This window comes from Mirounga angustirostris, unplaced genomic scaffold (assembly GCF_029215605.1).
Source record: "Mirounga angustirostris isolate CCGP_5_RB_7025 unplaced genomic scaffold, mMirAng1.0.hap1 SCAF_2, whole genome shotgun sequence".
NCBI classification, from domain to species: Eukaryota; Metazoa; Chordata; class Mammalia; order Carnivora; family Phocidae; genus Mirounga; species Mirounga angustirostris.
Window position 1 is genome coordinate 182,237,376 of NW_026991710.1, and position 12,134 is coordinate 182,249,509.

The 12,134-nt window shown below is 36.7% G+C and overlaps 1 protein-coding gene and 1 long non-coding RNA gene across 44 annotated transcripts in view; one reads left to right on the top strand and one right to left on the bottom strand.

Annotated features, from left to right (window-relative positions):
* PCM1 (pericentriolar material 1) overlaps nucleotides 1-11,845 on the top strand; it is an 81,019-nt gene extending 69,174 nt beyond the window's left edge. For 32 of the 42 annotated variants that reach the window (XM_045879714.3, XM_064585635.1, XM_064585634.1 and 29 more), the window contains 9 exons: nucleotides 784-981; nucleotides 2,596-2,658; nucleotides 2,909-3,044; nucleotides 3,343-3,503; nucleotides 5,905-5,980; nucleotides 6,520-6,776; nucleotides 8,418-8,510; nucleotides 8,600-8,717; nucleotides 11,350-11,845. In XM_045879714.3, coding sequence (XP_045735670.1) covers nucleotides 784-981; nucleotides 2,596-2,658; nucleotides 2,909-3,044; nucleotides 3,343-3,503; nucleotides 5,905-5,980; nucleotides 6,520-6,776; nucleotides 8,418-8,510; nucleotides 8,600-8,717; nucleotides 11,350-11,468 — 1,221 coding nt within the window. In that variant the 3' untranslated portion in view covers nucleotides 11,469-11,845. Of the gene's footprint in view, nucleotides 1-783; nucleotides 982-2,595; nucleotides 2,659-2,908; nucleotides 3,045-3,342; nucleotides 3,504-5,904; nucleotides 5,981-6,519; nucleotides 6,777-8,417; nucleotides 8,511-8,599; nucleotides 8,718-9,895 lie in introns of those variants that run through there. The other 10 variants (XM_064585632.1, XM_064585654.1, XM_064585651.1 and 7 more) reach the window with 3 other exon arrangements.
* On the bottom strand, nucleotides 691-8,418 carry LOC135363702 (uncharacterized). 2 transcript variants are annotated; one of them, XR_010409720.1, is made up of 2 exons: nucleotides 7,999-8,418; nucleotides 691-5,587 (listed from the first exon to the last, which is right to left on the bottom strand). It is a non-coding gene; the product is annotated as an uncharacterized LOC135363702 (long non-coding RNA). The 2 variants fall into 2 exon arrangements; XR_010409721.1 differs by having other exon boundaries at nucleotides 691-5,631.
* Nucleotides 11,846-12,134: the final 289 nt, after the last annotated feature.

Below are 12,134 nucleotides of genomic sequence, written 5' to 3' on the forward strand. Positions count from 1 at the left end.
AGAAAGGGAGGACTTCGTATTTTCCTCCTGGGCACCTCAGCTTCTCACTGTGGTAAATATGTATCCCCTGATTTACTCTTTTGTGGCCTCCAGTTCTATTAATTAGGGACTAAATCTATGGATGATCACCTGCCCTGTTCTTTTCGTTTTGTATACTCTTTAGAGGAGACTGGCATGATTCCTACTTAGGTTAATATCACTAAAGAATATTACTATCTTGGGCACCTGGGTGGCTCAGTCAGTTAAACGTCCCAACTCTTGGTTTCTGCTCAGGTCATGGTCTCAGGGTCTTGAGATCAAGCCTCATGTAGGGCTCTATGCTCATTGGGGAGTCTGCTTGAGATTCTCTCCCTCTCCTTCTGCCCCTATTCTCTCTCTCTTTCTCAAAATAAATAAATAAATCTTTAAAAAAAAGAATGGGATGCCAGGGTAGCTCAGTCAGTTAAGCGTTTGCCTTTGGCTCATGTCATGATCCCAGGGTCCTGGGTTCAAGCTCCGCATCGGGTTCCCTGCTCAGTGGGGAGCCTGCTTCTCTCTCTACCTGCTCATGCTCTCTCACTCTCAATCTTTCTCCCTCAAATAAATAAATAAAATCTTTAAAAACAAATATTACTCTTTGTCTAGTAATCTTAGCCATTAGTTTTAGCTTTTTTCATACTAAAAATAATAAAATTGTTTTTCCCTAGGTGAGTATTGTAATTTAAACTTGTTAATCCTCTGTATTGCTCTACCCACATTGAAGTTTACTATAATCTTAAAATTACATGGTTTATCTTTGAATAGGATTCACTGGCAAAATTTGCTGGCAGAAAACTGAAAGACTGTGGAGAAGATCTTCTCGTAGAGATATCTGAAGTGTTGTTTAATGAATTGGCTTTCTTCAAGCTCATGCAAGATTTGGATAACAATAGTATAACTGTCAAACAGAGGTGCAAAAGGAAAATAGAAGCAGCTGGAGTGATACAGTCCTATGCCAAAGAGGTAAATGACATTCATTTTGAATTTAGGAGTAGTTATAATTAGCATTAAAATATATTGCTTGATCATTATTAACTAAAACCATACTTGACCTCAGCTCACATATTTTCTGAGTAATAGCAATTAATCAGATTACCTAAATCAGCACATATGCCAGCCACATACTGAATCTCAGATGTGACAGCAGTGGCTAAAAGATCGGGAATGCAGACAGGACTTGGTGACAGGAATTATCAGCTGTCTTACATTGTTGTCACTCACGTCTCCAGAGAAGAGAGGAGGACTGGGATCCTGTCCTTGACCAGCTTTCTGCAGTAGCTCTTTCGACCCTGACAGATCTCAGATCTACCAGGTGTATTTGTCACCCCAACCAACCCACATGCTTGTTCACAAGTTGGGACTTTGGTTGCACATCTCAGTAGCTTCTTATACCTTATTAAATTAGTGTGATCACATATGAACTTGGATGGGATTCTTCCCCTCAACTTGAGGCATACTAGAAGGTTTCTCTCTCAGACCTTTCCCTCCTCTTGACTCTCTAGTCATGAGAAGGCACGTCAAGACCCAAAACAGAAAGAGGTAACCTTTCTCCCTGAAATCTAAGGTAGATAAAAGTCAAGCCATCCATTTCACACTTTTCTTAATATTTTCACTCTAGACATAGATAGGTTTCAGATCATTTCAGTCATTGCCAAGAGCTTGAAGAAAATAAAACCGAATAAAACCATAATAAATGATTGGAAAGACTACTTTAAGATAGGCAGTCTCGTGAGGCTGTTTGAGTGGGTGAAGTATGAACTAAGGCAAGAAAGGAGTTTATAATGAAGATGAAAGGGAAGAACATTCCAGGCAGAGAGAACTGTAAGTTCAAAGACTCTGAGACAGGGTTGAGCAGTTTGGAGAACCTATAGAAGGCCAGGGTAGCAGGAACACCTCATCAGAGGTGAGAGTGTAGGAGATGAGGTCACCTAGGTAGGTAAGGCCAAACTATGGGGCCTTAGCAACAGCGGTAAGGACCTTCTATTTGATTTTATTCTAAGCATGATGGAAACCCATGGGAAATTTTGAAATAGAGGAGGGACATAATCTCATGTGCAGTGAAAAGATTGGTCTAGATACCGTGTTGTATAAGAATTGTAGGAGAGGAGATAGAGGCAGAGACGAGTTTTAAGACTGTCGGCAGTAGTGCAGGTAGGAAATGATGTGACTTAGCTCCGAGCTCTGAGTCAATGAGGCATTCTTAGGGTTTAGATGTGGATAATACAGGTAGAGTCCAGGCTGCTTCCTGGTGTCTGACTTGTGCATGGGGTACATGAAGGGCCATTTACTGAGATTGGGAAGACTGAAGGAGGCTGGGGTTTGGGGAGGGAGGAGTCAAGGTTTTTGTTCTGGAATTAATGAATTTGAGATGCTCATTATTCAGGGAGATGTCTGGTAAGCAGTGTTGATTTTTTGTTTGGCTAATTTAAAAGATTTCAATGGAAGAGTTGAATTTGCATTTCTAAAAAAGCATTCAACTCTTTGGACTGTGGTCAAAAACTGCAGCATTTGTTAAAGTTACTGAGTAAGTATAATGCTGAAAGGTCACCCCTGAATTCTGTTTAATTTGCTCATAAGGCCAAAAGGATTCTTGAAGGAGATCGTGGCTCACCTGTTGGAGAAATTGATGATGAAGACAAAGTAAGTGGCTAATTAATTTGTGCCTAAAAACAATGCTTTTGGGACAAAAGATAAATAACTTTAATAGCTTTTACCTTAATGTTTGAGAGAAAGCTTTATCATCAAATGGCCTTTCTTCTGACAAAATTTTATTTTCTCTTAAAAATAACTTTTTGTATTTTTTATTAGATCGTGACTATTTTTGTGATGAGCTTACTATATACCTTTTAAAATGTATTTTAAGGAATTCATTACGTGTATTTGTGGCTAGGACAAGGATGAAACTGAAACAGTTAAGCAGACTCAGACATCTGAGATGTATGTTGATGACGGTCCCAAAAATGTGAGATCGGATGTTTCTGATCAAGAGGAAGATGAAGAAAGTGAAGAATGTCCGGTGTCTATTAGTAAGTGTAAAGGCTCTGTACTGGGTTTATACATTGGCTCTTTATAGGTCACTTATCCAAACATTTGGGTGGATTGTAGTGAATGTAGAGTTAGGTGTCCAGCAACTCTGAACGGTCTGGTGTGGCCCTGACCAGATGCCCTGTCCTTTCTGCACCACAGTGTTCTTCTGCCTACTGTTCGGAAGCTTTCAGATATTGTATGTAAAGGACTTGGGCAATGCAGGAATGCAGTACCTGGTAGCAGCTCTTAAGATTTAGTGCTGAAAATTTACTAAAAACTGTGTATTAATCAACTTAGACTTGTCCAAAGCTGAAACTCAGGCTTTGACTAATTATGGAAGTGGAGAAGATGAGAATGAGGATGAAGAAATAGAAGAATTTGAAGAGGGACCTGTGGACGTCCAGACTTCACTTCAGGCTAACACCGAAGCTATAGAAGAAACTGAACACGATGATCAGGTATTCCAGTCCACACTAGCACATCTTCCCCAATCTTCTTTAACTCCTGAAGGCAGATCCTTTTCAAGGATGTCAGAATTTACAGCTTCCCCATTCTCGTTTTCATGAATAAACAAATCTTTTTAATATCCTTACTGAAATCTCAATCAAACACTAGTTTATTTTTATATTTAGCAATGCTTATATATAAAGCACTTTAATCTTTTTTTTGGGGGGGTGGGGGGTCAACCTACCTAGAAGATCTGGATTTTTCATGTATCTTTATGTATTTCCTAGTCATACATGGAAACAGTATATAACAAAAATCATTCCCTTTCCTACCTCCACCTCATCTTGTCCCATAGGTAGCACTTTGTATGATTTCTTTGGTTACATAACTCTGTATTTCTGAATAGTATGACATTCTCTGTTGACTTCCTATTATAGTAGGTGAAGACTTTTAGGTCACTTAATTACTCCTCATTTAATTATATTAATCCTATCCTCATTTAATTGTATCTTTTGCTTAAATCTACATTTAACCGTAGATCTAAACAAACTACATAAATATTACCGACTGTTGAACTAAGCAAATACTGTTTATTGCTTAGTCTCATACATTTTTTTCACTCGAAATTAATAATTGTCTCCATTTTTTTATTTGCCTGATTTTCTTTGACCACATACCCAAGTCTTTGTTCTGCCCAACAACAGCTGTATAAACTTCTCAGGGGACTTTTCTGCATGTACCAGTTTGTCAGTTTGTCCTTCCTGCTCCATCCTGGCTTTGCTCTTCATTAGACCTGCTCACTAGCTAGCAGCCTGTCATTCTTTATTCCATCTGTTTCTGGAATCCAGTCTTGTCCTCCTTTTGCCTCATTTTGGTAGAGCACATTTCTAGTACCTCTCTGAGAAAGAGTGCATGAAAGATAAATATTTTGAGACTTTATAGGTCTAAGAAAATCTTAAATTCTTCCTTGTTGAAACATTTCAGTGCCTCTGCTGAGAAGGCTGATGCCTTTTTCAGTTCTGATTCTTTGTATTCTTTTTTCTTGCCCACACTAGAGCTCTCCCCCGTGGAGTTCTGAAGTGTTACAGTGATAGACATTGTTGTGTGTCTTTTTTTCATTCACTATACTGAGTACTCAGTGGGTCTGTAAGCAGTCAATAACCATGTCCTTTATTTTGGTAAATTTTCTTTTTTTGTATTGCTTCTCCACCATTTTATCCTTTCATTCCTCTTGGAATTAATATTATCAGACATCATTAGCCCTCATGGGTTGATTTTCTGATTTTCTTCTCTCTTCCTTTTATCGTCCCCTTGCTCTTTTTGTTTTACTTTCTGGGAGATTTCTTTGACTAATAACTTACATGAATGTCATATTTTTAATTTCTAAATACTTTTATTTTCTGATTACTTTTTTATAGCATGCTATTAGTTAAAAGAAGCACTGTCTTCTCTTACCCACCTGGAGGCTTTCTTCAAATGTCTGTGGTACCTTCAGTGTTAATGCTAAAAAATGATACACCAGAAAGCCGGTTGGGGTTGTTCTGGGTTTCACTGTAGGGCGCCTGGGTAGATAGCTTTTTGACAGAAAATCCCAAATGTTAATACCTGTTGGTCTTTTCTCTGGGGTGGTTTGTTTCTCCACAGAAGGGTCTTCCATTCTCCTCTTGCCGGGGAGGAGGTATTTATACCTCCTTGGCTGCCTGTGTTCAGGAGCTTGATGTGGGAGTGGTGCTGAAGGTCCCATCACTATACAGACTTGGGCTGAATCCTTCTGTTTTCAGCATGACATTTTATCCTGTCCTCATCTGTGCTTTCTGCATCCCACCCTTACCCCTGGCAACCCCCAGGTCTGAGGCTCACTAGTTCAGTTTTACCAAAATCTCCCATTTTCTGTTAAAGTTGGGGGAGGGAACCTCGATGTTTGCATTTTCTTTTAACAGCTTCAGAGAACCACCAGCACCACCCTCTTTTCATCCACTACTGTATTCCTCTTCCAAGCATGAGGTGAATCTGATTTTGTTTTCTCCTCCTGCTGAAGGCACTTGGCTTTATCTTTCTCCCCTCCTGGTCAGTTCTTCTTCCATTCACTTAACATCTACATATAAATGGGTTATCTTTTAGTTTCTTTCAAGATAGAGTCTGGTTTGAAAAAAAGAAAATTTAAAAAAATAGTGGGATCCGTAATACTCTAGTTCTCTATTATTTTGAGGTTAAGAAGAAAATGAAACATTTTACTTAGCCATCTTAAAGTTTCAACTACAGCCTCCTTCTTGAAACACTTTCAGAAGATATTTTTAAATTCCCTTGTATGAAGGTCTCAGGTTGGACAGACACTATACACTCCTAACCATCTCCTATATAATGGCCATATATTTTAGGTCCTGCTATTAAGACATCACTTTTTCCTTCTAGGTACTACAACATGGCTTTGAAAAATCAGGAGAAAGCAAAAATTTCTCATCAGAACAAGAACCCACTACTAGTAAAGGCAAGAAATCTAAATCTAAAGAAATCAATTTTAAGATTATTTAAAGTGCCCTTTATGTGCTTAAAAGCTAAAGAAAAAAAAAATCTAAATTCTTAGCTAATGTAAGTTTGAAGGTATTTTGGACCTGAGGTATGTCTTTTCTTCTTCCCCTAAATCCTTTATAGAAAACACGAGGGCTTTGTTTCTGCAAACAGCTGCTCAAGAAAAGTTGACAAATAATTAAACACACAGAAAAAGTCTTCAAAGAAAACCTCTTTAGATACAAACATGGGGGATTTTTTTCGAATACCCATTCCTGGGTATTACTCATGAATATCATACTTCATTAGAAATTGCGTGGATTTCAGGAATTTGATTTTTAAAACATCCCCAGATGAATCTGATCAACTAGTTTTAGGAATCATTGATAAGGAAAATTTGTAGTTGTCTTTTGAGTCTTAAAGGTCTTGATTACTCAACTCATACATACTATTTGGTATAATAGTGAAATTTAACAACTGTTGCATTACACTAAAGTTGAGACTTTCTTTTGATGACAGATGACCAAGATAGCACTCCCGTGAAACCCTGTTACCTCAATATCTTGGAAAACGAGCAACCTTTAAATAGCGCTGTCCAGAAGGACTCTCTCACTACCATTGATTCATCTAAACAGCCTAACCCTTTGCCTTTACCTTTAACTGAAATTGAAACCTTGGTGCCTACAGTCAAAGAAGTTAAATCTGCTCAGGAAACTCCTGAGAGCTCTCTGGCTGGAAGTCCTGATACTGAATCTCCGGTGTTAGTGAATGACTATGTATGTATCATCTACATTTCATTTCTATGTGGATTTCTTCCTTTTCAGGTTAACATTTTCAGTCTGTAAACACAGACTGTGTTTAGGTTTGTTTGTGTTTGTGTTTAGAAACTGCCAAAAAAAATTTCTTACTTAAACTTAGTTTACACTTGAACAGAAGGGTGATAGTGAATTAAGATGATCATATATCAAAACCTAAAAGCTGTTCTACTTTTTTATAAGTTTATGACCCAGATTTTGAGTTTTAGGTGGCAACCTTGAGAGAGTTCAAGGTCAGACCCGAACAGATGATGTGTGAATCATCATTAATCTCTTACAGTGCCCAGGCTTGACATCTCAACAATTTTAGAACATTTCATAAATCTTTGATAAACCTAAAAGTTTACGATTTGACAGCAGTAGACTCCTTACCGTAAATGACGGAAATATATGGTAGCAAATCTGTACTTAGGATGTAGGTACGTAAGCTGAGTTTTACTCTGGACGTTTTTGTTTCACTTTAATTTTATAGCATGTAGGTTATATTTTGGATCTTGGATTGTGTTTTATATACTTTCTCTTGTTGGCAAAAATTGAGGAATTTATAACAATGTACTTTTAGATCTAAATAGAGTGTTTCATTTTTTTTTTTAATTAACATTAGTTTTCTTCCTAAAGATAGAGTTACAATTATGATTTCCTAATTTCTCAGAAAGGAAGCCTATAATATTTCAAAACCATTACTAAAAAGAGTAATTTAACCATTTTGATGGCTTCACCAACAGTGAAATTACCATTTACAACTCTGAAAGTTATCTGTTAGACTTATTCTTACTGTCATTTAATGAGTGCATAGAGTTGCTCTAGGAGGCAGTCAAGTGAAATTAACTTAAAGTTTGATTATAGAGGGACTTGAATTTGAAATTTAGGCAGGGGACACTACTGAAGGGCTTTGCGCAAGAAAGTCAAATGGCCAAAGTCAGGGTTTTTGAAGATGAATCTGATGACTGATGACTGTTGTCAGGGATGCTACATTAGGAGGCTCCCTTACCATAGGAACCAAGTACAAGCTTAATGAAAGAGATGGGTGAGAAATGTTGAAAGAGGAGGAAAAATCTAAGGTTTCTACTTGGGTAATTGCTAAAATGGTACTATTAAAAATCAGAAAGGAGAACTAGGAGAATAAAAGAATTCAAGTTTTAGACATTGAAGTGATCACAAAAGTGAGTTATTAGATTCATACCTCATCTTTCTCAGCTTCCACGGAGTTGATACTGAAAGCCTGTATGTAAATTCTGCTGGATACACGCTGATGCGTTCCGTAAACATTATCAGGAAACCAGAGTTGTTGTTCTGATGGTTTTAGCCCTCAGTGTAACTACTGTTTCTTCCTTTAACCTGTATAAGCTGGCTCTCTGTTTTTTTCAAATGGGGACAGAAACGCTCAGCAGTATGGCCCACAGCTACAACTACATGGCCCTTCCTGTGCACTCCAGCTTTGCTTTATTCGTAGAGCTGAACACAGAAAAAAACCAAATAGGACAGAATTACTGATGTATGCTTGTATATACAAATCCATTTTATCCTTGGCATGGATGACTTCAAAGACTTCGATCCAGAGATAGAGTGGATTGCCTTCATTAAATATAATTTATCTTACAGGAAGCAGAATCTGGTAACATAAGTCAAAAATCTGATGAAGAAGACTTTGTGAAAGTTGAAGATTTACCACTTAAACTGACAATATATTCAGAGGTATTTTGCTCTCTTTAATTAAACTTGTCTTTATATGACAAATACTACTGGGATGAAAACTGATTTTCAGTTTTTTCTTCATTCCAAAGGCAGATCTAAGAAAGAAAATGGTAGAAGAAGAACAGAAAAACCATTTATCTGGTGAAATACTATGTGAAATGCAGGTTGAAGAATTAGCTGGGAATTCTCAGACACTAAAGGAACCCGGTAAGAGTTACACGATATCATATTGAAAAATTAATGAACCTTGATACCATCAGTTTGTTTTTTAAATCCACTACTAGTACTCGGAAGATTTAATCCAAATATTGAAAGGGAAGCATAATTCTGTAAAAAGTCTAGATCTGTTGCCTAATTTATAAAGTGATACTATCAGGTAATTTATTTCTGTTTTTAAAATCTTGAGTTTTAGCAAGGTAACAGAAGCCCAATTTTAAGAAGGAAAGGTAAAAAAGAATTCATGATAAACTGGCGGGAGCCCATTTCTTTTAACTATTGGTTTTTAGTTCCTTTGGATGAGAGCCTGTGTATCTCTAAATGATACAATTTTTCTTAACTTAAATTCAGACATATCTTGTCTTCCCTATGAAAAGTGAGCATTTGGACCTATCCTTTCACTCTTATTTTTGGTTTTTCTCTGTGCTACCTTTGTTATTTTAAATATATATGTTTTATAGTTCCATCAACTTTGGTCATTACTCAGCTGCCACTCCCTTTTTCTTCTGCTTTCTCTCTTCAGTTTTACTCATCTTCTTACATTAAAGTTATAAAACCCAACACACCTTTTTGTAACTGTAATAGTTAAAACTTCTTTACTTTTTCTGAAGACCATTCTGTGTAAACATGACTCACTGCAGAGTCAAGTGATAATCCCAGATTTCCTTCTTTATGGATCTGATAGCACAACCCCTGGGCCACTCAGAGGAGAATGTGTCTTGCATCAAAATCAGAGATTTTCTTTTTGTTATTCTTTATCAATTCATCAATTTTTGTTTTTCCTAGAAATGGGTGAAGAGAAGGGCAGACTAAATATCAAACCTTCAGCTAACCTCACCTGCGTCCCTCCTAGTGGGTCCAGGCTGAGCCCCGCCCCCCTTCCTTGCACCTCCATCTGCTTTGAGCATTCCAGGGATTTGTCGTCTCCGGGCCTGCTCTCCCTCATAGCTACTCTTCTTGGTCGGCATTTAGTCAGTTTCATAGTTTTTTTTTTTCTGGTGGAGTTTTAAGAGACAGGAAGTATCTGTTCAGTCTGCCATCTTCAAACAGAAACCCTCACTTTGTAACTTTATGCTAAAAGTTTTAATGTATGAGGACAATAATAAATTCTAGTAAGTAATGTCTTAAAATTCAGTAATTTATAGTGCATTAATTATTCTGTTTTTCAGAAACAGTGGGAGCCCAAAGCGTATGAGAGGTCTTCAGAGGCTCATCTAACTCGCTTTACATAGTCAGTGCATATATGAACATGGCACTAAATAAACATCTGTTTTGATCTGTATAAAAATGTAAATTAGTTTGACACTGCATTCTTGATAGGTGTGCTAATTTCTGCCCCTGGCAGTTTAAAACCTCAGAAACTGAATTCTGGACAGATTGAAGCCTTGATACACTGTGGGGTTGTTTGTTTTTCTTCTTTCTTTCCTTTTTTTTTTTTTTTCTTTTTCTTTTGTCTTCATTTTTTTTTTCCTCCCTTTGTTTTGTTTGGTATCGTTAAATTTAAGATGCAGTTTAAATAAAGTTTGGACTTACCTGTAAAGTACCTTTTTTGGAAATTACGTTGAATGCTATGCAATAAGTCACTGTGCAATGTGATTAGGACATTTAGAGAAGAGCAAGAGTTAGAGACATACAGAATTTAATATAAAGACCAGCCATCAGGCCAGGCTTCCAAATAATATCAGTGTTACTGCTGTTGGGTCTAGATACCTGCATATCTTATTCCTGTGCAAGAATAGGGCAAGTTATAAAGGTATCCTGGATATTGGTGAAGTTATTATAGAATATAAATATTCTCTTCAAATTGGGTAAATTTAGAATACTTAGAACTTACATAATTATCAGATAAATATTTTCTAGAATTCAGTTGCTATCTGTTGCCATGTTCTTAAAAAAAAAAAAGTGTTATATAATTAGGGAGTATTCCTGCACAAACAAGTAACACTGTGGTTAATTTTACATGAAAAACCAAACCGTTCCAAGTAGGGATTATAGAACTAAATTTTATGTACCAGAATATTAAGGCTCTGCATGCCTTCAGACAAACTTGCGTTTTGAGATAGCAGTTGATTCTGTGTATCGTAACAGAGAAGCAGATTTGCAGATGAAGTATTAAGTAGTAAACATCTATGGGATATCTTTATCACCAAGTAAATCAGTTTTTCAAAAGGTGAATTACCTTTAGATCGCAAACCTGCCATATACCCAAGTAAGGCTTCACAGAGCCAGTTAACAGTTAAGTCAGTCTTACAGGTTTTTTGTTAAATAAAATACATAGAATTAGTTTCAATTAGTAGTATTTGAAATGTATTAACAATTTACTGAAATACCCCATAAGAAAAGAAGTTGGTTGGTATTCCTTTAAAATTCTTAGTTGCATTATACTTCAGTGTAAAATTATAACACCTAATCAGGGAGTGTTAAATGAGGAATTTCCCTATGAGGACATTCACTGTATTGCTAGTTAAATTATGTGAGGTATCGATCTCCAACATTAATAAAAGAAAACCTATTCAGAGAACCAACATTCAGAATCAGGAATTCTTACCCAGTTGGCCTGGGAAACTGAAACAATAAATTAGATTATATGTATACTCAAGTTCTATACTTGTATGTTTTCTAGACTCTGAACAGACAGGGGAGAATTTCATGTTGGCACTCAAGCCGAGCCTTACACATGTACGGCCGTGTCTCTCTACACGCAGATTAAAGTTCGGTCCAGTGGAAGACCTGTACTTCTGAGTTCTTTTCCCAGCACCTGTGAACCTTATCTCACTGACTGACTTAAGTTATAGCTGCGGTCATGTACTGTTGTTTTCTATTTTAGAAGATAATTCCGCTTTGAAATACCTGGGGCTGAAGATCAGATAACTTGTTTTACCCTTAGTAACTACTGCTCAAAGGTTAAGCATTAATATTTGTTAATTTTTAAGCTGAAACTTGGGTAATAGATAAAAAAAGGGAGAAAAGGTGACAATGAGTGAGAGAGAACCTGTGCAGGTTGAGAGAATGCTTAACAATAGTGAGCTCACCAGACTGGGCGGTACTCTTTGTATTTTGTGACATTCACTCTGGGTACGTGCGTTTTCACTGTGAATAAATGTCTATCCTCCATACAACCATGAACTGCATTTTCATTTAAACGGACAATCATTTATGCCTTAGAAATCATTCCAAAATTATGGCTTATTTAACAATTTTAAATGTAAAAAAACAGAACAAAAAACCAACCAAACAAAAAAAATAGAAGACATAAAAAATAGTGACATAGCAACTAGCCAGGGAGGAGACTTCTCAAACTCAAGCCCATTTTTCTTCCACTGTAGCTGTAGTCTATTATTTTTTTTTTTTAAAGATTTTATTTATTTATTTGACAGAGAGACTGCGAGAGGGAACACAAGCAGAGGA